This window comes from Melanostigma gelatinosum (assembly GCF_949748355.1).
Source record: "Melanostigma gelatinosum genome assembly, chromosome: 17".
NCBI classification, from domain to species: domain Eukaryota; kingdom Metazoa; phylum Chordata; class Actinopteri; order Perciformes; family Zoarcidae; genus Melanostigma; species Melanostigma gelatinosum.
In genome coordinates this window covers 9,890,411-9,915,758 of record NC_136650.1, presented here as the reverse complement: position 1 = coordinate 9,915,758, position 25,348 = coordinate 9,890,411, and the positions used below count along the sequence as shown (strand labels likewise).

Here is a 25,348-nt window from a genome sequence, read left to right as displayed (position 1 = left end):
AACACAATAAAGACAGGAAATAAACAAATGGTTACGTGTGGTGACCTTTGTTTAATCATCTTTATCAATTCAGGTAACCTCCAGTGGCTATTTGGCACCTTGAACATTAGCTGGGGATGTATTACTTTGTTTGTTTTACAGCCTGTTTCTCTCATTTCCTGATTCACAGTCCCACACATGCACATGAATCAACCATCTTTTCCTTTCATTTCATCCATCGGTAGCTGCCACCAGAGATTAAACAGCCAGAATCACCATGTCTACTGAAGCCATCTGACTTTCCTTTCCACCATTGTCCTCCCCAGTTTATAAGGACATCCATTCCTGCCAAATAAGGGAGTGAGCACAAGGAAGTGACTCATGCATGGCCTGTGCTGATTGGATGAGGGGAGTTCCTCCAGATGCACTGGCTGCCAGCTTTAATCACATGCAGTGAATGACAGGGTAAGCTTTTCATTGTGTTGTTTACTCTACACCTTCCAATCAATGGTTGACCAGATACCAGCTATTATTAGACAATGTCTCACTTTATAACCAGGAAACAATCACTTTCTGAGTTCCACTGATAATGCTGTGAAGACTTTATTTACCTTACGTTTCAAACTGAATTTAAAAACATAGCAAAGTTGATAATATTCCATTATTTCATGTCCAGACATACATTTTATGAAGTCTTTTGGCAGTTACGTTCACAGGACACAAGGGTGTAAAGTGTCCGTTCACCCAAATTACAGAAGACATATTTTGTTATCAAGACAAGCAGATGCTTGCATACATATAGCAGTCCGAACATATAAATGGGACTGGAGTGCACTGATGGAACGCTTTTCGACCGTAACTGTTCGCATCTCATTCACCCTTTCACATAGTCTTTGTAAATAAAATAGCAATAATTATAGTGACCACAAATACACAATAAGGATACAAGGTGCAACTAAAGGGCACAAGAAACTGTAAGCGGCACATTCCTTCAGTACAGCTCACAAAAGGTATGCAGAGAATGAGGCTGAGAGGAACACAATGAAATTCAACAGAAGTATCAAGAGCTGGTTGTTCTGGAGGAGGGTGTGTGTATGCGTGTGTGTGTGTCCGTCCATAGTTTACTTTTAATGAAGGGAAATACAAGTGAATGGAGATACATTGAATTTCGTTTGCAGTGCTCACACCATTAAAGATAACGTTTCAAATTGTTAAACATCAACATTTCTTTCCAGACACAGTGTCACAGAAAAGGATCAGTTTCCACAGTGATTGTTTTTAAAATGCACCAGCACTTGTTGGCGTGTGACATGAAGCAGTCCGAACATATAAATGGGACTGGAGTGCACTGATGGAACGCTTTTCGACCGTAACTGTTCGCATCTCATTCACCCTTTCACATGGTCTTTGTAAATAAAATAGCAATAATTATAGTGACCACAAATACACAATAAGGATACAAGGTGCAACTAAAGGGCACAAGAAACTAAGCGGCACATTCCTTCAGTACAGCTCACAAAAGGTATGCAGAGAATGAGGCTGAGAGGAACACAATGAAATTCAACAGAAGTATCAAGAGCTGGTTGTTCTGGAGGAGGGTGTGTATGCGTGTGTGTGTGTCCGTCCATAGTTTACTTTTAATGAAGGGAAATACAAGTGAATGGAGATACATTGAATTTCGTTTGCAGTGCTCACACCATTAAAGATAACGTTTCAAATTGTTAAACATCAACATTTCTTTCCAGACACAGTGTCACAGAAAAGGATCAGTTTCCACAGTGATTGTTTTTAAAATGCACCAGCACTTGTTGGCGTGTGACATGAAGCAGTCCGAACATATAAATGGGACTGGAGTGCACTGATGGAACGCTTTTCGACCGTAACTGTTCGCATCTCATTCACCCTTTCACATAGTCTTTGTAAATAAAATAGCAATAATTATAGTGACCACAAATACACAATAAGGATACAAGGTGCAACTAAAGGGCACAAGAAACTGTAAGCGGCACATTCCTTCAGTACAGCTCACAAAAGGTATGCAGAGAATGAGGCTGAGAGGAACACAATGAAATTCAACAGAAGTATCAAGAGCTGGTTGTTCTGGAGGAGGGTGTGTGTGTGCGTGTGTGTGTGTCCGTCCATAGTTTACTTTTAATGAAGGGAAATACAAGTGAATGGAGATACATTGAATTTCGTTTGCAGTGCTCACACCATTAAAGATAACGTTTCAAATTGTTAAACATCAACATTTCTTTCCAGACACAGTGTCACAGAAAAGGATCAGTTTCCACAGTGATTGTTTTTAAAATGCACCAGCACTTGTTGGCGTGTGACATGAAGCAGTCCGAACATATAAATGGGACTGGAGTGCACTGATGGAACGCTTTTCGACCGTAACTGTTCGCATCTCATTCACCCTTTCACATAGTCTTTGTAAATAAAATAGCAATAATTATAGTGACCACAAATACACAATAAGGATACAAGGTGCAACTAAAGGGCACAAGAAACTGTAAGCGGCACATTCCTTCAGTACAGCTCACGAAAGGTATGCAGAGAATGAGGCTGAGAGGAACACAATGAAATTCAACAGAAGCATCAAGAGCTGGTTGTTCTGGAGGAGGGTGTGTGTGTGCGTGTGTGTGTGTCCGTCCATAGTTTACTTTTAATGAAGGGAAATACAAGTGAATGGAGATACATTGAATTTCGTTTGCAGTGCTCACACCATTAAAGATAACGTTTCAAATTGTTAAACATCAACATTTCTTTCCAGACACAGTGTCACAGAAAAGGATCCACAGTGATTGTTTTTAAAATGAACCAGCACTTGTTGGCGTGTGACATGAAGCAGTCCGAACATATAAATGGGACTGGAGTGCACTGATGGAACGCTTTTCGACCGTAACTGTTCGCATCTCATTCACCCTTTCACATAGTCTTTGTAAATAAAATAGCAATAATTATACTGACCACAAATACACAATAAGGATACAAGGTGCAACTAAAGGGCACAAGAAACTGTAAGCGGCACATTCCTTCAGTACAGCTCACAAAAGGTATGCAGAGAATGAGGCTGAGAGGAACACAATGCAATTCAACAGAAGTATCAAGAGCTGGTTGTTCTGGAGGAGGGTGTGTGTGTGCGTGTGTGTGTGTCCGTCCATAGTTTACTTTTAATGAAGGGAAATACAAGTGAATGGAGATACATTGAATTTCGTTTGCAGTGCTCACACCATTAAAGATAACGTTTCAAATTGCTAAACATCAACATTTCTTTCCAGACACAGTGTCACAGAAAAGGATCAGTTTCCACAGTGATTGTTTTTAAAATGCACCAGCACTTGTTGGCGTGTGACATGAAGCAGTCCGAACATATAAATGGGACTGGAGTGCACTGATGGAACGCTTTTCGACCGTAACTGTTCGCATCTCATTCACCCTTTCACATAGTCTTTGTAAATAAAATAGCAATAATTATAGTGACCACAAATACACAATAAGGATGCAAGGTGCAACTAAAGGGCACAAGAAACTGTAAGCGGCACATTCCTTCAGTACAGCTCACAAAAGGTATGCAGAGAATGAGGCTGAGAGGAACACAATGAAATTCAACAGAAGTATCAAGAGCTGGTTGTTCTGGAGGAGGGTGTGTGTGTATGCGTGTGTGTGTGTCCGTCCATAGTTTACTTTTAATGAAGGGAAATACAAGTGAATGGAGATACATTGAATTTCGTTTGCAGTGCTCACACCATTAAAGATAACGTTTCAAATTGTTAAACATCAACATTTCTTTCCAGACACAGTGTCACAGAAAAGGATCAGTTTCCACAGTGATTGTTTTTAAAATGCACCAGCACTTGTTGGCGTGTGACATGAAGCAGTCCGAACATATAAATGGGACTGGAGTGCACTGATGGAACGCTTTTCGACCGTAACTGTTCGCATCTCATTCACCCTTTCACATAGTCTTTGTAAATAAAATAGCAATAATTATAGTGACCACAAATACACAATAAGGATACAAGGTGCAACTAAAGGGCACAAGAAACTGTAAGCGGCACATTCCTTCAGTACAGCTCACAAAAGGTATGCAGAGAATGAGGATGAGAGGAACACAATGAAATTCAACAGAAGTATCAAGAGCTGGTTGTTCTGGAGGAGGGTGTGTGTATGCGTGTGTGTGTGTCTGTCCATAGTTTACTTTTAATGAAGGGAAATACAAGTGAATGGAGATACATTGAATTTCGTTTGCAGTGCTCACACCATTAAAGATAATGTTTCAAATTGTTAAACATCAACATTTCTTTCCAGACACAGTGTCACAGAAAAGGATCAGTTTCCACAGTGATTGTTTTTAAAATGCACCAGCACTTGTTGGCGTGTGACATGAAGCAGTCCGAACATATAAATGGGACTGGAGTGCACTGATGGAACGCTTTTCGACCGTAACTGTTCGCATCTCATTCACCCTTTCACATAGTCTTTGTAAATAAAATAGCAATAATTATAGTGACCACAAATACACAATAAGGATACAAGGTGCAACTAAAGGGCACAAGAAACTGTAAGCGGCACATTCCTTCAGTACAGCTCACGAAAGGTATGCAGAGAATGAGGATGAGAGGAACACAATGAAATTCAACAGAAGCATCAAGAGCTGGTTGTTCTGGAGGAGGGTGTGTGTATGCGTGTGTGTGTGTCCGTCCATAGTTTACTTTTAATGAAGGGAAATACAAGTGAATGGAGATACATTGAATTTCGTTTGCAGTGCTCACACCATTAAAGATAACGTTTCAAATTGTTAAACATCAACATTTCTTTCCAGACACAGTGTCACAGAAAAGGATCAGTTTCCACAGTGATTGTTTTTAAAATGCACCAGCACTTGTTGGCGTGTGACATGAAGCAGTCCGAACATATAAATGGGACTGGAGTGCACTGATGGAACGCTTTTCGACCGTAACTGTTCGCATCTCATTCACCCTTTCACATAGTCTTTGTAAATAAAATAGCAATAATTATAGTGACCACAAATACACAATAAGGATACAAGGTGCAACTAAAGGGCACAAGAAACTGTAAGCGGCACATTCCTTCAGTACAGCTCACGAAAGGTATGCAGAGAATGAGGATGAGAGGAACACAATGAAATTCAACAGAAGTATCAAGAGCTGGTTGTTCTGGAGGAGGGTGTGTGTGTGCGTGTGTGTGTGTGTCCGTCCATAGTTTACTTTTAATGAAGGGAAATACAAGTGAATGGAGATACATTGAATTTCGTTTGCAGTGCTCACACCATTAAAGATAACGTTTCAAATTGTTAAACATCAACATTTCTTTCCAGACACAGTGTCACAGAAAAGGATCAGTTTCCACAGTGATTGTTTTTAAAATGCACCAGCACTTGTTGGCGTGTGACATGAAGCAGTCCGAACATATGAATGGGACTGGAGTGCACTGATGGAACGCTTTTCGACCGTAACTGTTCGCATCTCATTCACCCTTTCACATGGTCTTTGTAAATAAAATAGCAATAATTATAGTGACCACAAATACACAATAAGGATACAAGGTGCAACTAAAGGGCACAAGAAACTGTAAGCGGCACATTCCTTCAGTACAGCTCACGAAAGGTATGCAGAGAATGAGGCTGAGAGGAACACAATGAAATTCAACAGAAGTATCAAGAGCTGGTTGTTCTGGAGGAGGGTGTGTGTATGCGTGTGTGTGTGTCCGTCCATAGTTTACTTTTAATGAAGGGAAATACAAGTGAATGGAGATGCATTGAATTTCGTTTGCAGTGCTCACACCATTAAAGATAACGTTTCAAATTGTTAAACAGCAACATTTCTTTCCAGACACAGTGTCACAGAAAAGGATCAGTTTCCACAGTGATTGTTTTTAAAATGCACCAGCACTTGTTGGCGTGTGACATGAAGCAGTCCGAACATATAAATGGGACTGGAGTGCACTGATGGAACGCTTTTCGACCGTAACTGTTCGCATCTCATTCACCCTTTCACATAGTCTTTGTAAATAAAATAGCAATAATTATAGTGACCACAAATACACAATAAGGATACAAGGTGCAACTAAAGGGCACAAGAAACTGTAAGCGGCACATTCCTTCAGTATAGCTCACAAAAGGTATGCAGAGAATGAGGCTGAGAGGAACACAATGTAATTCAACAGAAGTATCAAGAGCTGGTTGTTCTGGAGGAGGGTGTGTGTGTGCGTGTGTGTGTGTCCGTCCATAGTTTACTTTTAATGAAGTGAAATACAAGTGAATGGAGATACATTGAATTTCATTTGCAGTGCTCACACCATTAAAGATAACGTTTCAAATTGTTAAACATCAACATTTCTTTCCAGACACAGTGTCACAGAAAAGGATCAGTTTCCACAGTGATTGTTTTTAAAATGCACCAGCACTTGTTGGCGTGTGACATGAAGCAGTCCGAACATATAAATGGGACTGGAGTGCACTGATGGAACGCTTTTCGACCGTAACTGTTCGCATCTCATTCACCCTTTCACATGGTCTTTGTAAATAAAATAGCAATAATTATAGTGACCACAAATACACAATAAGGATACAAGGTGCAACTAAAGGGCACAAGAAACTGTAAGCGGCACATTCCTTCAGTACAGCTCACGAAAGGTATGCAGAGAATGAGGATGAGAGGAACACAATGAAATTCAACAGAAGCATCAAGAGCTGGTTGTTCTGGAGGAGGGTGTGTGTGTGCGTGTGTGTGTGTCCGTCCATAGTTTTCTTTTAATGAAGGGAAATACAAGTGAATGGAGATACATTGAATTTCATTTGCAGTGCTCACACCATTAAAGATAACGTTTCAAATTGTTAAACATCAACATTTCTTTCCAGACACAGTGTCACAGAAAAGGATCAGTTTCCACAGTGATTGTTTTTAAAATGCACCAGCACTTGTTGGCGTGTGACGTGAAGCAGTCCGAACATATAAATGGGACTGGAGTGCACTGATGGAACGCTTTTCGACCGTAACTGTTCGCATCTCATTCACCCTTTCACATGGTCTTTGTAAATAAAATAGCAATAATTATAGTGACCACAAATACACAATAAGGATACAAGGTGCAACTAAAGGGCACAAGAAACTGTAAGCGGCACATTCCTTCAGTACAGCTCACGAAAGGTATGCAGAGAATGAGGCTGAGAGGAACACAATGAAATTCAACAGAAGTATCAAGAGCTGGTTGTTCTGGAGGAGGGTGTGTGTATGCGTGTGTGTGTGTCCGTCCATAGTTTATTTTTAATGAAGGGAAATACAAGTGAATGGAGATACATTGAATTTCGTTTGCAGTGCTCACACCATTAAAGATAACGTTTCAAATTGTTAAACATCAACATTTCTTTCCAGACACAGTGTCACAGAAAAGGATCAGTTTCCACAGTGATTGTTTTTAAAATGCACCAGCACTTGTTGGCGTGTGACATGAAGCAGTCCGAACATATAAATGGGACTGGAGTGCACTGATGGAACGCTTTTCGACCGTAACTGTTCGCATCTCATTCACCCTTTCACATAGTCTTTGTAAATAAAATAGCAATAATTATAGTGACCACAAATACACAATAAGGATACAAGGTGCAACTAAAGGGCACAAGAAACTGTAAGCGGCACATTCCTTCAGTACAGCTCACGAAAGGTATGCAGAGAATGAGGCTGAGAGGAACACAATGTAATTCAACAGAAGTATCAAGAGCTGGTTGTTCTGGAGGAGGGTGTGTGTATGCGTGTGTGTGTGTCCGTCCATAGTTTACTTTTAATGAAGGGAAATACAAGTGAATGGAGATACATTGAATTTCATTTGCAGTGCTCACACCATTAAAGATAACGTTTAAAATTGTTAAACATCAACATTTCTTTCCAGACACAGTGTCACAGAAAAGGATCAGTTTCCACAGTGATTGTTTTTAAAATGCACCAGCACTTGTTGGCGTGTGACATGAAGCAGTCCGAACATATAAATGGGACTGGAGTGCACTGATGGAACGCTTTTCGACCGTAACTGTTCACATCTCATTCACCCTTTCACATGGTCTTTGTAAATAAAATAGCAATAATTATAGTGACCACAAATACACAATAAGGATACAAGGTGCAACTAAAGGGCACAAGAAACTGTAAGCGGCACATTCCTTCAGTACAGCTCACGAAAGGTATGCAGAGAATGAGGATGAGAGGAACACAATGCAATTCAACAGAAGCATCAAGAGCTGGTTGTTCTGGAGGAGGGTGTGTGTATGCGTGTGTGTGTGTCCGTCCATAGTTTACTTTTAATGAAGGGAAATACAAGTGAATGGAGATACATTGAATTTCGTTTGCAGTGCTCACACCATTAAAGATAACGTTTCAAATTGTTAAACATCAACATTTCTTTCCAGACACAGTGTCACAGAAAAGGATCAGTTTCCACAGTGATTGTTTTTAAAATGCACCAGCACTTGTTGGCGTGTGACATGAAGCAGTCCGAACATATAAATGGGACTGGAGTGCACTGATGGAACGCTTTTCGACCGTAACTGTTCGCATCTCATTCACCCTTTCACATAGTCTTTGTAAATAAAATAGCAATAATTATAGTGACCACAAATACACAATAAGGATACAAGGTGCAACTAAAGGGCACAAGAAACTGTAAGCGGCACATTCCTTCAGTACAGCTCACGAAAGGTATGCAGAGAATGAGGCTGAGAGGAACACAATGAAATTCAACAGAAGTATCAAGAGCTGGTTGTTCTGGAGGAGGGTGTGTGTATGCGTGTGTGTGTGTCCGTCCATAGTTTACTTTTAATGAAGGGAAATACAAGTGAATGGAGATACATTGAATTTCGTTTGCAGTGCTCACACCATTAAAGATAACGTTTCAAATTGTTAAACATCAACATTTCTTTCCAGACACAGTGTCACAGAAAAGGATCAGTTTCCACAGTGATTGTTTTTAAAATGCACCAGCACTTGTTGGCGTGTGACATGAAGCAGTCCGAACATATAAATGGGACTGGAGTGCACTGATGGAACGCTTTTCGACCGTAGCTGTTCGCATCTCATTCACCCTTTCACATAGTCTTTGTAAATAAAATAGCAATAATTATAGTGACCACAAATACACAATAAGGATACAAGGTGCAACTAAAGGGCACAAGAAACTGTAAGCGGCACATTCCTTCAGTACAGCCCACAAAAGGTATGCAGAGAATGAGGCTGAGAGGAACACAATGAAATTCAACAGAAGTATCAAGAGCTGGTTGTTCTGGAGGAGGGTGTGTGTGTGTGTGCGTGTGTGTGTGTCCGTCCATAGTTTACTTTTAATGAAGGGAAATACAAGTGAATGGAGATACATTGAATTTCGTTTGCAGTGCTCACACCATTAAAGATAACGTTTCAAATTGTTAAACATCAACATTTCTTTCCAGACACAGTGTCACAGAAAAGGATCAGTTTCCACAGTGATTGTTTTTAAAATGCACCAGCACTTGTTGGCGTGTGACATGAAGCAGTCCGAACATATAAATGGGACTGGAGTGCACTGATGGAACGCTTTTCGACCGTAACTGTTCGCATCTCATTCACCCTTTCACATAGTCTTTGTAAATAAAATAGCAATAATTATAGTCACCACAAATACACAATAAGGATACAAGGTGCAACTAAAGGGCACAAGAAACTGTAAGCGGCACATTCCTTCAGTACAGCTCACGAAAGGTATGCAGAGAATGAGTCTGAGAGGAACACAATGAAATTCAACAGAAGCATCAAGAGCTGGTTGTTCTGGAGGAGGGTGTGTGTATGCGTGTGTGTGTGTGTCCGTCTATAGTTTACTTTTAATGAAGGGAAATACAAGTGAATGGAGATACATTGAATTTCGTTTGCAGTGCTCACACCATTAAAGATAACGTTTCAAATTGTTAAACATCAACATTTCTTTCCAGACACAGTGTCACAGAAAAGGATCAGTTTCCACAGTGATTGTTTTTAAAATGCACCAGCACTTGTTGGCGTGTGACATGAAGCAGTCCGAACATATAAATGGGACTGGAGTGCACTGATGGAACGCTTTTCGACCGTAACTGTTCGCATCTCATTCACCCTTTCACATAGTCTTTGTAAATAAAATAGCAATAATTATAGTGACCACAAATACACAATAAGGATACAAGGTGCAACTAAAGGGCACAAGAAACTGTAAGCGGCACATTCTTTCAGTACAGCTCACAAAAGGTATGCAGAGAATGAGGCTGAGAGGAACACAATGCAATTCAACAGAAGTATCAAGAGCTGGTTGTTCTGGAGGAGGGTGTGTGTATGCGTGTGTGTGTGTCCGTCCATAGTTTACTTTTAATGAAGGGAAATACAAGTGAATGGAGATACATTGAATTTCGTTTGCAGTGCTCACACCATTAAAGATAACGTTTCGAATTGTTAAACATCAACATTTCTTTCCAGACACAGTGTCACAGAAAAGGATCAGTTTCCACAGTGATTGTTTTTAAAATGCACCAGCACTTGTTGGCGTGTGACATGAAGCAGTCCGAACATATAAATGGGACTGGAGTGCACTGATGGAACGCTTTTCGACCGTAACTGTTCGCATCTCATTCACCCTTTCACATAGTCTTTGTAAATAAAATAGCAATAATTATAGTGACCACAAATACACAATAAGGATACAAGGTGCAACTAAAGGGCACAAGAAACTGTAAGCGGCACATTCCTTCAGTACAGCTCACGAAAGGTATGCAGAGAATGAGGATGAGAGGAACACAATGAAATTCAACAGAAGTATCAAGAGCTGGTTGTTCTGGAGGAGGGTGTGTGTGTGCGTGTGTGTGTGTCCGTCCATAGTTTACTTTTAATGAAGGGAAATACAAGTGAATGGAGATACATTGAATTTCGTTTGCAGTGCTCACACCATTAAAGATAACGTTTCAAATTGTTAAACATCAACATTTCTTTCCAGACACAGTGTCACAGAAAAGGATCAGTTTCCACAGTGATTGTTTTTAAAATGCACCAGCACTTGTTGGCGTGTGACATGAAGCAGTCCGAACATATAAATGGGACTGGAGTGCACTGATGGAACGCTTTTCGACCGTAACTGTTCGCATCTCATTCACCCTTTCACATAGTCTTTGTAAATAAAATAGCAATAATTATAGTGACCACAAATACACAATAAGGATACAAGGTGCAACTAAAGGGCACAAGAAACTGTAAGCGGCACATTCCTTCAGTACAGCTCACGAAAGGTATGCAGAGAATGAGGATGAGAGGAACACAATGAAATTCAACAGAAGTATCAAGAGCTGGTTGTTCTGGAGGAGGGTGTGTGTGTGCGTGTGTGTGTGTCCGTCCATAGTTTACTTTTAATGAAGGGAAATACAAGTGAATGGAGATACATTGAATTTCGTTTGCAGTGCTCACACCATTAAAGATAACGTTTCAAATTGTTAAACATCAACATTTCTTTCCAGACACAGTGTCACAGAAAAGGATCAGTTTCCACAGTGATTGTTTTTAAAATGCACCAGCACTTGTTGGCGTGTGACATGAAGCAGTCCGAACATATAAATGGGACTGGAGTGCACTGATGGAACGCTTTTCGACCGTAACTGTTCGCATCTCATTCACCCTTTCACATAGTCTTTGTAAATAAAATAGCAATAATTATAGTGACCACAAATACACAATAAGGATACAAGGTGCAACTAAAGGGCACAAGAAACTGTAAGCGGCACATTCCTTCAGTACAGCTCACAAAAGGTATGCAGAGAATGAGGCTGAGAGGAACACAATGAAATTCAACAGAAGTATCAAGAGCTGGTTGTTCTGGAGGAGGGTGTGTGTGTGCGTGTGTGTGTGTCCGTCCATAGTTTACTTTTAATGAAGGGAAATACAAGTGAATGGAGATACATTGAATTTCGTTTGCAGTGCTCACACCATTAAAGATAACGTTTCAAATTGTTAAACATCAACATTTCTTTCCAGACACAGTGTCACAGAAAAGGATCAGTTTCCACAGTGATTGTTTTTAAAATGCACCAGCACTTGTTGGCGTGTGACATGAAGCAGTCCGAACATATAAATGGGACTGGAGTGCACTGATGGAACGCTTTTCGACCGTAACTGTTCGCATCTCATTCACCCTTTCACATGGTCTTTGTAAATAAAATAGCAATAATTATAGTGACCACAAATACACAATAAGGATACAAGGTGCAACTAAAGGGCACAAGAAACTGTAAGCGGCACATTCCTTCAGTACAGCTCACGAAAGGTATGCAGAGAATGAGGATGAGAGGAACACAATGAAATTCAACAGAAGCATCAAGAGCTGGTTGTTCTGGAGGAGGGTGTGTGTGTGCGTGTGTGTGTGTCCGTCCATAGTTTACCTTTAATGAAGGGAAATACTAGTGAATGGAGATACATTGAATTTCGTTTGCAGTGCTCACACCATTAAAGATAACGTTTCAAATTGTTAAACATCAACATTTCTTTCCAGACACAGTGTCACAGAAAAGGATCAGTTTCCACAGTGATTGTTTTTAAAATGCACCAGCACTTGTTGGCGTGTGACATGAAGCAGTCCGAACATATAAATGGGACTGGAGTGCACTGATGGAACGCTTTTCGACCGTAACTGTTCGCATCTCATTCACCCTTTCACATAGTCTTTGTAAATAAAATAGCAATAATTATAGTGACCACAAATACACAATAAGGATACAAGGTGCAACTAAAGGGCACAAGAAACTGTAAGCGGCACATTCCTTCAGTACAGCTCACGAAAGGTATGCAGAGAATGAGGCTGAGAGGAACACAATGTAATTCAACAGAAGTATCAAGAGCTGGTTGTTCTGGAGGAGGGTGTGTGTATGCGTGTGTGTGTGTCCGTCCATAGTTTACTTTTAATGAAGGGAAATACAAGTGAATGGAGATACATTGAATTTCATTTGCAGTGCTCACACCATTAAAGATAACGTTTAAAATTGTTAAACATCAACATTTCTTTCCAGACACAGTGTCACAGAAAAGGATCAGTTTCCACAGTGATTGTTTTTAAAATGCACCAGCACTTGTTGGCGTGTGACATGAAGCAGTCCGAACATATAAATGGGACTGGAGTGCACTGATGGAACGCTTTTCGACCGTAACTGTTCACATCTCATTCACCCTTTCACATGGTCTTTGTAAATAAAATAGCAATAATTATAGTGACCACAAATACACAATAAGGATACAAGGTGCAACTAAAGGGCACAAGAAACTGTAAGCGGCACATTCCTTCAGTACAGCTCACGAAAGGTATGCAGAGAATGAGGATGAGAGGAACACAATGCAATTCAACAGAAGCATCAAGAGCTGGTTGTTCTGGAGGAGGGTGTGTGTATGCGTGTGTGTGTGTCCGTCCATAGTTTACTTTTAATGAAGGGAAATACAAGTGAATGGAGATACATTGAATTTCGTTTGCAGTGCTCACACCATTAAAGATAACGTTTCAAATTGTTAAACATCAACATTTCTTTCCAGACACAGTGTCACAGAAAAGGATCAGTTTCCACAGTGATTGTTTTTAAAATGCACCAGCACTTGTTGGCGTGTGACATGAAGCAGTCCGAACATATAAATGGGACTGGAGTGCACTGATGGAACGCTTTTCGACCGTAACTGTTCGCATCTCATTCACCCTTTCACATAGTCTTTGTAAATAAAATAGCAATAATTATAGTGACCACAAATACACAATAAGGATACAAGGTGCAACTAAAGGGCACAAGAAACTGTAAGCGGCACATTCCTTCAGTACAGCTCACGAAAGGTATGCAGAGAATGAGGCTGAGAGGAACACAATGAAATTCAACAGAAGTATCAAGAGCTGGTTGTTCTGGAGGAGGGTGTGTGTATGCGTGTGTGTGTGTCCGTCCATAGTTTACTTTTAATGAAGGGAAATACAAGTGAATGGAGATACATTGAATTTCGTTTGCAGTGCTCACACCATTAAAGATAACGTTTCAAATTGTTAAACATCAACATTTCTTTCCAGACACAGTGTCACAGAAAAGGATCAGTTTCCACAGTGATTGTTTTTAAAATGCACCAGCACTTGTTGGCGTGTGACATGAAGCAGTCCGAACATATAAATGGGACTGGAGTGCACTGATGGAACGCTTTTCGACCGTAGCTGTTCGCATCTCATTCACCCTTTCACATAGTCTTTGTAAATAAAATAGCAATAATTATAGTGACCACAAATACACAATAAGGATACAAGGTGCAACTAAAGGGCACAAGAAACTGTAAGCGGCACATTCCTTCAGTACAGCCCACAAAAGGTATGCAGAGAATGAGGCTGAGAGGAACACAATGAAATTCAACAGAAGTATCAAGAGCTGGTTGTTCTGGAGGAGGGTGTGTGTGTGTGTGCGTGTGTGTGTGTCCGTCCATAGTTTACTTTTAATGAAGGGAAATACAAGTGAATGGAGATACATTGAATTTCGTTTGCAGTGCTCACACCATTAAAGATAACGTTTCAAATTGTTAAACATCAACATTTCTTTCCAGACACAGTGTCACAGAAAAGGATCAGTTTCCACAGTGATTGTTTTTAAAATGCACCAGCACTTGTTGGCGTGTGACATGAAGCAGTCCGAACATATAAATGGGACTGGAGTGCACTGATGGAACGCTTTTCGACCGTAACTGTTCGCATCTCATTCACCCTTTCACATAGTCTTTGTAAATAAAATAGCAATAATTATAGTCACCACAAATACACAATAAGGATACAAGGTGCAACTAAAGGGCACAAGAAACTGTAAGCGGCACATTCCTTCAGTACAGCTCACGAAAGGTATGCAGAGAATGAGTCTGAGAGGAACACAATGAAATTCAACAGAAGCATCAAGAGCTGGTTGTTCTGGAGGAGGGTGTGTGTATGCGTGTGTGTGTGTGTCCGTCTATAGTTTACTTTTAATGAAGGGAAATACAAGTGAATGGAGATACATTGAATTTCGTTTGCAGTGCTCACACCATTAAAGATAACGTTTCAAATTGTTAAACATCAACATTTCTTTCCAGACACAGTGTCACAGAAAAGGATCAGTTTCCACAGTGATTGTTTTTAAAATGCACCAGCACTTGTTGGCGTGTGACATGAAGCAGTCCGAACATATAAATGGGACTGGAGTGCACTGATGGAACGCTTTTCGACCGTAACTGTTCGCATCTCATTCACCCTTTCACATAGTCTTTGTAAATAAAATAGCAATAATTATAGTGACCACAAATACACAATAAGGATACAAGGTGCAACTAAAGGGCACAAGAAACTGTAAGCGGCACATTCTTTCAGTACAGCTCACAAAAGGTATGCAGAGAATGAGGCTGAGAGGAACACAATGCAATTCAACAGAAGTATCAAGAGCTGGTTGTTCTGGAGGAGGGTGTGTGTATGCGTGTGTGTGTGTCCGTCCATAGTTTACTTTTAATGAAGGGAAATACAAGTGAATGGAGATACATTGAATTTCGTTTGCAGTGCTCACACCATTAAAGATAACGTTTCGAATTGTTAAACATCAACATTTCTTTCCAGACACAGTGTCACAGAAAAGGATCAGTTTCCACAGTGATTGTTTTTAAAATGCACCAGCACTTGTTGGCGTGTGACATGAAGCAGTCCGAACATATAAATGGGACTGGAGTGCACTGATGGAACGCTTTTCGACCGTAACTGTTCGCATCTCATTCACCCTTTCACATAGTCTTTGTAAATAAAATAGCAATAATTATAGTGACCACAAATACACAATAAGGATACAAGGTGCAACTAAAGGGCACAAGAAACTGTAAGCGGCACATTCCTTCAGTACAGCTCACGAAAGGTATGCAGAGAATGAGGATGAGAGGAACACAATGAAATTCAACAGAAGTATCAAGAGCTGGTTGTTCTGGAGGAGGGTGTGTGTGTGCGTGTGTGTGTGTCCGTCCATAGTTTACTTTTAATGAAGGGAAATACAAGTGAATGGAGATACATTGAATTTCGTTTGCAGTGCTCACACCATTAAAGATAACGTTTCAAATTGTTAAACATCAACATTTCTTTCCAGACACAGTGTCACAGAAAAGGATCAGTTTCCACAGTGATTGTTTTTAAAATGCACCAGCACTTGTTGGCGTGTGACATGAAGCAGTCCGAACATATAAATGGGACTGGAGTGCACTGATGGAACGCTTTTCGACCGTAACTGTTCGCATCTCATTCACCCTTTCACATAGTCTTTGTAAATAAAATAGCAATAATTATAGTGACCACAAATACACAATAAGGATACAAGGTGCAACTAAAGGGCACAAGAAACTGTAAGCGGCACATTCCTTCAGTACAGCTCACGAAAGGTATGCAGAGAATGAGGATGAGAGGAACACAATGAAATTCAACAGAAGTATCAAGAGCTGGTTGTTCTGGAGGAGGGTGTGTGTGTGCGTGTGTGTGTGTCCGTCCATAGTTTACTTTTAATGAAGGGAAATACAAGTGAATGGAGATACATTGAATTTCGTTTGCAGTGCTCACACCATTAAAGATAACGTTTCAAATTGTTAAACATCAACATTTCTTTCCAGACACAGTGTCACAGAAAAGGATCAGTTTCCACAGTGATTGTTTTTAAAATGCACCAGCACTTGTTGGCGTGTGACATGAAGCAGTCCGAACATATAAATGGGACTGGAGTGCACTGATGGAACGCTTTTCGACCGTAACTGTTCGCATCTCATTCACCCTTTCACATAGTCTTTGTAAATAAAATAGCAATAATTATAGTGACCACAAATACACAATAAGGATACAAGGTGCAACTAAAGGGCACAAGAAACTGTAAGCGGCACATTCCTTCAGTACAGCTCACAAAAGGTATGCAGAGAATGAGGCTGAGAGGAACACAATGAAATTCAACAGAAGTATCAAGAGCTGGTTGTTCTGGAGGAGGGTGTGTGTGTGCGTGTGTGTGTGTCCGTCCATAGTTTACTTTTAATGAAGGGAAATACAAGTGAATGGAGATACATTGAATTTCGTTTGCAGTGCTCACACCATTAAAGATAACGTTTCAAATTGTTAAACATCAACATTTCTTTCCAGACACAGTGTCACAGAAAAGGATCAGTTTCCACAGTGATTGTTTTTAAAATGCACCAGCACTTGTTGGCGTGTGACATGAAGCAGTCCGAACATATAAATGGGACTGGAGTGCACTGATGGAACGCTTTTCGACCGTAACTGTTCGCATCTCATTCACCCTTTCACATGGTCTTTGTAAATAAAATAGCAATAATTATAGTGACCACAAATACACAATAAGGATACAAGGTGCAACTAAAGGGCACAAGAAACTGTAAGCGGCACATTCCTTCAGTACAGCTCACGAAAGGTATGCAGAGAATGAGGATGAGAGGAACACAATGAAATTCAACAGAAGCATCAAGAGCTGGTTGTTCTGGAGGAGGGTGTGTGTGTGCGTGTGTGTGTGTCCGTCCATAGTTTACCTTTAATGAAGGGAAATACTAGTGAATGGAGATACATTGAATTTCGTTTGCAGTGCTCACACCATTAAAGATAACGTTTCAAATTGTTAAACATCAACATTTCTTTCCAGACACAGTGTCACAGAAAAGGATCAGTTTCCACAGTGATTGTTTTTAAAATGCACCAGCACTTGTTGGCGTGTGACATGAAGCAGTCCGAACATATAAATGGGACTGGAGTGCACTGATGGAACGCTTTTCGACCGTAACTGTTCGCATCTCATTCACCCTTTCACATAGTCTTTGTAAATAAAATAGCAATAATTATAGTGACCACAAATACACAATAAGGATACAAGGTGCAACTAAAGGGCACAAGAAACTGTAAGCGGCACATTCCTTCAGTACAGCTCACAAAAGGTATGCAGAGAATGAGGATGAGAGGAACACAATGAAATTCAACAGAAGTATCAAGAGCTGGTTGTTCTGGAGGAGGGTGTGTGTATGCGTGTGTGTGTGTCCGTCCATAGTTTACTTTTAATGAAGGGAAATACAAGTGAATGGAGATACATTGAATTTCGTTTGCAGTGCTCACACCATTAAAGATAACGTTTCAAATTGTTAAACATCAACATTTCTTTCCAGACACAGTGTCACAGAAAAGGATCAGTTTCCACAGCTTACTTCAGGACAAAGACTGAATAAAGTCGTTCCCCGTATTGAATTTCCTTAAATATTGTTAGACACAAACCATATTACCTGTTGACAGGCATCTTTCTACCACGAGTAATATTCAACATTGAAGGTAAGGAATGGAATCAAATAGTTTTCATGAGTTTATTGTTTATCTGTGTCATCTCGAAAGCAGTTTCATGTAACTCGGTTTAACATTAGGTATCGTCAACAGAAGTATGAAGAGCTGTTATTTATAGAGGGCGGTTTGTTTGTGTTGTATGGGCACAAAGTATTCATCCATGTTGAATCCAGAGCTATAGTGATGTACACCCTCATAACTTGTACTGCTACTCGTGTTTTGTTTTTTTAAATATAGATTGTTGGTTTTAGTGTGGATGAAATGGACTTCACAAATATACAACTTTATCGACGAATAATAAGTGCATTTTAATTTAAGAGATTGTACAAAACTTCAGCATATATTGGCAAGTAACAAAGCAACTGAAACATACAGTGGTCTCTTTGAAACAAAAACAACGATACACAATGTTGATACAATAAGAATGATAATAAAAGCATGGCTTTGGTTTTAGAGAGAGAGAGAGAGAGAGAGAGAGAGAGAGAGAGAGAGAGAGAGAGAGAGAGAGAGAGAGAGAGAGAGAGAGAGATTTTGTCTTTTTTTCATTGGTCCACAGCTGAGAGTAGACATTGGCCCCGTGTTCAGGACGACTTGTCTTTGCACTGGCTGAGCACCTCCTCCATCTTGTCCTGGATGTCCTTCACCCTCTCGCCCCACTTCTTCCGCACCCCGTCCTCGTCGTCCTCCGTAACAGCTGTGTAGGCCATGAGGGCGATGAGGCCCACGTGGAACAGGTGGGTGATGTGTGAACAGCGGCGCTCCATGACCTCCCGGTCGCCGTCGCAGTTGTCCAGGTACACCTTCAGCAGGGGTCTTGCAAACCGTAGATTGGTACCCATCACGCCGCGGTAGTACACATCCAGGCTCATATCGCTCAAGTCCCTCTCGTAAATCTTCTGAAAGGCCTCCATGTAGCGCTGGGCGTTGTCCGGATCGTTCTTCACCTGTGCCACCATGTTGTTGAAGGCAGTGTACTGGTGCTTAATGTACTCCTCGTACTTGCCATAGGTCTCGTTCACCTCGTCAATGCGGATCTGCCTCAGGCATTGCTGGTTCTTCATAGAGATGGTCTCCAGTTTGGAGTGGAGCGGCTGGAACTCCTTGTCTAGAGCGTGGCCCTCGTTCGCATCAAGGCCCTTGCGAGCCACCCTAACCAGGGAGGAGACTATGCCAAAGATGGGGTCGATGGATTCGGCGAAGGAGAAGATATTTTCCACGAAGAACAGCACCTTGACTACATTTTTCGTGATCTTTTCTGCATCAGCCATTACTGCTGCTTTTCCTCTGCCACGATAATGTTCGACACAAAGTAGGTTTATAGGCTGGGGAGAGAAAAAAACAAAACAATATGTTTAAAGTAGATCACAAATATATCTAGTATGTCTTTTAGACTGAATCTGTGCACAGAGGATCTTTGCAATACCCTAAAAATGACGCTCATGGCTAACTCTCAGGTTGCCGGTGCTACAGCCCACATGTCACCAGCTGCTGCACAAAAGTCATGTTGTAGAAGGTGTCCTGTTACAGTCTAATGTTACTGGCAACATGCGGGCTCATGTTGCCTGCAGGGATACACAGAGCTTCATCATGAGGAGGAAACTTGGGCTTAAAGTAAACAATGGTTTTGTTATTGATTCATCTGTTGTGAATTAGAATTGCTTCTTATGTCCAAACAACATGAAAGATATTTAGTTTAGTTGCATAAAATGAGAACCAGAAACTATACACACCGGTTACATTGTTGGCATTATTAAACAAAGTGTTTTGAGAAATAATTTGACATATTGTTCATAAAAAAAGCACTTAATTTCAGCATGATAGAAATCTACAACTAGTTTCTGACCGAAAGCTATCTGTGATGCATCTTTCTCGTAGTTTCGACATTAATCATCCTTCACAATGTTGTCCTGCAGGAAAAATAACTCAGGGACCACAGTGAGTGTGTCTTCCTAGTAACACAATAAAGACAGGAAATAAACAAATGGTTACATGTGGTGACCTTTGTTTCATCATCTTTATCAATTCAGGTAACCTCCAGTGGCTATTTGGCACCTTGAACATTAGCTGGGGATGTATTACTTTGTTTGTTTTAGAGCCTGTTTCTCTCATTTCCTGATTCACAGTCCCACACATGCACATGAATCAACCATCTTTTCCTTTCATTTCATCCATCGGTAGCTGCCTCAGTTATCACACAGAGTTTAAAACATCCTTCAGGTCAGAGATTAGAAAGCAACGATATGAAAGATGTTTACTCACCAGAGATTAAACAGCCAGAATCACCATCTACTGAAGCCGTCTGACTTTCCTTTCCATCATTGTCCTCCCCAGTTTATAAGGACATCCCTTCCTGCAAAATAAGGGAGTGAGCACAAGGAAGTGACTCATGCATGGCCTGTGCTGATTGGATGAGGGGAGTTCCTCCAGATGCACTGGCTGCCAGCTTTAATCACATGCAGTGAATGACAGGGTAAGCTTTTCATTGTGTTGTTTACTCCACACCTTCCAATCAATGGTTGACCAGATACCAGCTATTATTAGACAATGTCTCACTTTATAACCAGGAAACAATCACTTTCTGAGTTCCACTGATAATGCTGTGAAGACTTTATTCACCTTACGTTTCAAACTGAATTTAAAAACATAGCAAAGTTGATAATATTCCATTATTTCATGTCCAGACATACATTTTATAAAGTCTTTTGGCAGTTACGTTCACAGGACACAAGGGTGTAAAGTGTCCGTTCACCCAAATTACAGAAGACATATTTTGTTATCAAGACAAGCAGATGAATTGCATTATATTTGCCAAGGATTAGACATACAAGTGAATGGAGATACATTGAATTTCGTTTGCAGTGCTCACACCATTAAAGATAACGTTTCAAATTGTTAAACATCAACATTTCTTTCCAGACACAGTGTCACAGAAAAGGATCAGTTTCCACAGTGATTGTTTTTAAAATGCACCAGCACTTGTTGGCGTGTGACATGAAGCAGTCCGAACATATAAATGGGACTGGAGTGCACTGATGGAACGCTTTTCGACCGTAACTGTTCGCATCTCATTCACCCTTTCACATAGTCTTTGTAAATAAAATAGCAATAATTATAGTGACCACAAATACACAATAAGGATACAAGGTGCAACTAAAGGGCACAAGAAACTGTAAGCGGCACATTCCTTCAGTACAGCTCACGAAAGGTATGCAGAGAATGAGGCTGAGAGGAACACAATGAAATTCAACAGAAGTATCAAGAGCTGGTTGTTCTGGAGGAGGGTGTGTGTGTGCGTGTGTGTGTGTCCGTCCATAGTTTACTTTTAATGAAGGGAAATACAAGTGAATGGAGATACATTGAATTTCGTTTGCAGTGCTCACACCATTAAAGATAACGTTTCAAATTGTTAAACATCAACATTTCTTTCCAGACACAGTGTCACAGAAAAGGATCAGTTTCCACAGTGATTGTTTTTAAAATGCACCAGCACTTGTTGGCGTGTGACATGAAGCAGTCCGAACATATAAATGGGACTGGAGTGCACTGATGGAACGCTTTTCGACCGTAACTGTTCGCATCTCATTCACCCTTTCACATAGTCTTTGTAAATAAAATAGCAATAATTATAGTGACCACAAATACACAATAAGGATACAAGGTGCAACTAAAGGGCACAAGAAACTGTAAGCGGCACATTCCTTCAGTACAGCTCACAAAAGGTATGCAGAGAATGAGGCTGAGAGGAACACAATGAAATTCAACAGAAGTATCAAGAGCTGGTTGTTCTGGAGGAGGGTGTGTGTGCGTGTGTGTGTGTCCGTCTATAGTTTACTTTTAATGAAGGGAAATACAAGTGAATGGAGATACATTGAATTTCGTTTGCAGTGCTCACACCATTAAAGATAACGTTTCAAATTGTTAAACATCAACATTTCTTTCCAGACACAGTGTCACAGAAAAGGATCAGTTTCCACAGTGATTGTTTTTAAAATGCACCAGCACTTGTTGGCGTGTGACATGAAGCAGTCCGAACATATAAATGGGACTGGAGTGCACTGATGGAACGCTTTTCGACCGTAACTGTTCGCATCTCATTCACCCTTTCACATGGTCTTTGTAAATAAAATAGCAATAATTATAGTGACCACAAATACACAATAAGGATACAAGGTGCAACTAAAGGGCACAAGAAACTGTAAGCGGCACATTCCTTCAGTACAGCTCACAAAAGGTATGCAGAGAATGAGGCTGAGAGGAACACAATGAAATTCAACAGAAGTATCAAGAGCTGGTTGTTCTGGAGGAGGGTGTGTGTGTGCGTGTGTGTGTGTCCGTCCATAGTTTACTTTTAATGAAGGGAAATACAAGTGAATGGAGATACATTGAATTTCGTTTGCAGTGCTCACACCATTAAAGATAATGTTTCAAATTGTTAAACATCAACATTTCTTTCCAGACACAGTGTCACAGAAAAGGATCAGTTTCCACAGTGATTGTTTTTAAAATGCACCAGCACTTGTTGGCGTGTGACATGAAGCAGTCCGAACATATAAATGGGACTGGAGTGCACTGATGGAACGCTTTTCGACCGTAACTGTTCGCATCTCATTCACCCTTTCACATAGTCTTTGTAAATAAAATAGCAATAATTATAGTGACCACAAATACACAATAATGATACAAGGTGCAACTAAAGGGCACAAGAAACTGTAAGCGGCACATTCTTTCAGTACAGCTCACAAAAGGTATGCAGAGAATGAGGCTGAGAGGAACACAATGCAATTCAACAGAAGTATCAAGAGCTGGTTGTTCTGGAGGAGGGTGTGTGTATGCGTGTGTGTGTGTCCGTCCATAGTTTACTTTTAATGAAGGGAAATACAAGTGAATGGAGATACATTGAATTTCGTTTGCAGTGCTCACACCATTAAAGATAACGTTTCAAATTGTTAAACATCAACATTTCTTTCCAGACACAGTGTCACAGAAAAGGATCAGTTTCCACAGTGATTGTTTTTAAAATGCACCAGCACTTGTTGGCGTGTGACATGAAGCAGTCCGAACATATAAATGGGACTGGAGTGCACTGATGGAACGCTTTTCGACCGTAACTGTTCGCATCTCATTCACCCTTTCACATAGTCTTTGTAAATAAAATAGCAATAATTATAGTGACCACAAATACACAATAAGGATACAAGGTGCAACTAAAGGGCACAAGAAACTGTAAGCGGCACATTCCTTCAGTACAGCTCACGAAAGGTATGCAGAGAATGAGGATGAGAGGAACACAATGAAATTCAACAGAAGTATCAAGAGCTGGTTGTTCTGGAGGAGGGTGTGTGTGTGCGTGTGTGTGTGTCCGTCCATAGTTTACTTTTAATGAAGGGAAATACAAGTGAATGGAGATACATTGAATTTCGTTTGCAGTGCTCACACCATTAAAGATAACGTTTCAAATTGTTAAACATCAACATTTCTTTCCAGACAGTGTCACAGAAAAGGATCAGTTTCCACAGTGATTGTTTTTAAAATGCACCAGCACTTGTTGGCGTGTGACATGAAGCAGTCCGAACATATAAATGGGACTGGAGTGCACTGATGGAACGCTTTTCGACCGTAACTGTTCGCATCTCATTCACCCTTTCACATGGTCTTTGTAAATAAAATAGCAATAATTATAGTGACCACAAATACACAATAAGGATACAAGGTGCAACTAAAGGGCACAAGAAACTGTAAGCGGCACATTCCTTCAGTACAGCTCACGAAAGGTATGCAGAGAATGAGGATGAGAGGAACACAATGAAATTCAACAGAAGTATCAAGAGCTGGTTGTTCTGGAGGAGGGTGTGTGTGTGCGTGTGTGTGTGTCCGTCCATAGTTTACTTTTAATGAAGGGAAATACAAGTGAATGGAGATACATTGAATTTCGTTTGCAGTGCTCACACCATTAAAGATAACGTTTCAAATTGTTAAACATCAACATTTCTTTCCAGACAGTGTCACAGAAAAGGATCAGTTTCCACAGTGATTGTTTTTAAAATGCACCAGCACTTGTTGGCGTGTGACATGAAGCAGTCCGAACATATAAATGGGACTGGAGTGCACTGATGGAACGCTTTTCGACCGTAACTGTTCGCATCTCATTCACCCTTTCACATGGTCTTTGTAAATAAAATAGCAATAATTATAGTGACCACAAATACACAATAAGGATACAAGGTGCAACTAAAGGGCACAAGAAACTGTAAGCGGCACATTCCTTCAGTACAGCTCACGAAAGGTATGCAGAGAATGAGGATGAGAGGAACACAATGAAATTCAACAGAAGTATCAAGAGCTGGTTGTTCTGGAGGAGGGTGTGTGTGTGCGTGTGTGTGTGTCCGTCCATAGTTTACTTTTAATGAAGGGAAATACAAGTGAATGGAGATACATTGAATTTCGTTTGCAGTGCTCACACCATTAAAGATAACGTTTCAAATTGTTAAACATCAACATTTCTTTCCAGACACAGTGTCACAGAAAAGGATCAGTTTCCACAGTGATTGTTTTTAAAATGCACCAGCACTTGTTGGCGTGTGACATGAAGCAGTCCGAACATATAAATGGGACTGGAGTGCACTGATGGAACGCTTTTCGACCGTAGCTGTTCGCATCTCATTCACCCTTTCACATAGTCTTTGTAAATAAAATAGCAATAATTATAGTGACCACAAATACACAATAAGGATACAAGGTGCAACTAAAGGGCACAAGAAACTGTAAGCGGCACATTCCTTCAGTACAGCCCACAAAAGGTATGCAGAGAATGAGGCTGAGAGGAACACAATGAAATTCAACAGAAGTATCAAGAGCTGGTTGTTCTGGAGGAGGGTGTGTGTGTGTGTGCGTGTGTGTGTGTCCGTCCATAGTTTACTTTTAATGAAGGGAAATACAAGTGAATGGAGATACATTGAATTTCGTTTGCAGTGCTCACACCATTAAAGATAACGTTTCA

At 40.5% G+C, this 25,348-nt stretch overlaps 1 protein-coding gene across 1 annotated transcript; it reads right to left on the bottom strand.

Moving 5' to 3' along the window:
• Positions 1–18,872: 18,872 nt before the first annotated feature.
• On the bottom strand, positions 18,873–20,694 carry LOC306790979 (protein rapunzel-like). Its single transcript, XM_079287547.1, has 2 exons — positions 20,611–20,694; positions 18,873–19,673 (listed from the first exon to the last, which is right to left on the bottom strand). Exon 2 carries the CDS (start codon positions 19,617–19,619, stop codon positions 18,933–18,935), a length of 687 nt encoding a protein of 228 aa, XP_079143673.1. The 5' UTR covers positions 19,620–19,673; positions 20,611–20,694; the 3' UTR covers positions 18,873–18,932.
• Between the last annotated feature and the right edge of the window lie 4,654 nt (positions 20,695–25,348).

What these genes read in the sequence shown, in the direction of transcription:
- LOC306790979 (XM_079287547.1), bottom strand. Translation starts at nt 19,619, where the DNA reads ATGGCTGATGCAGAAAAGATCACGAAAAATGTAGTCAAGGTGCTGTTC.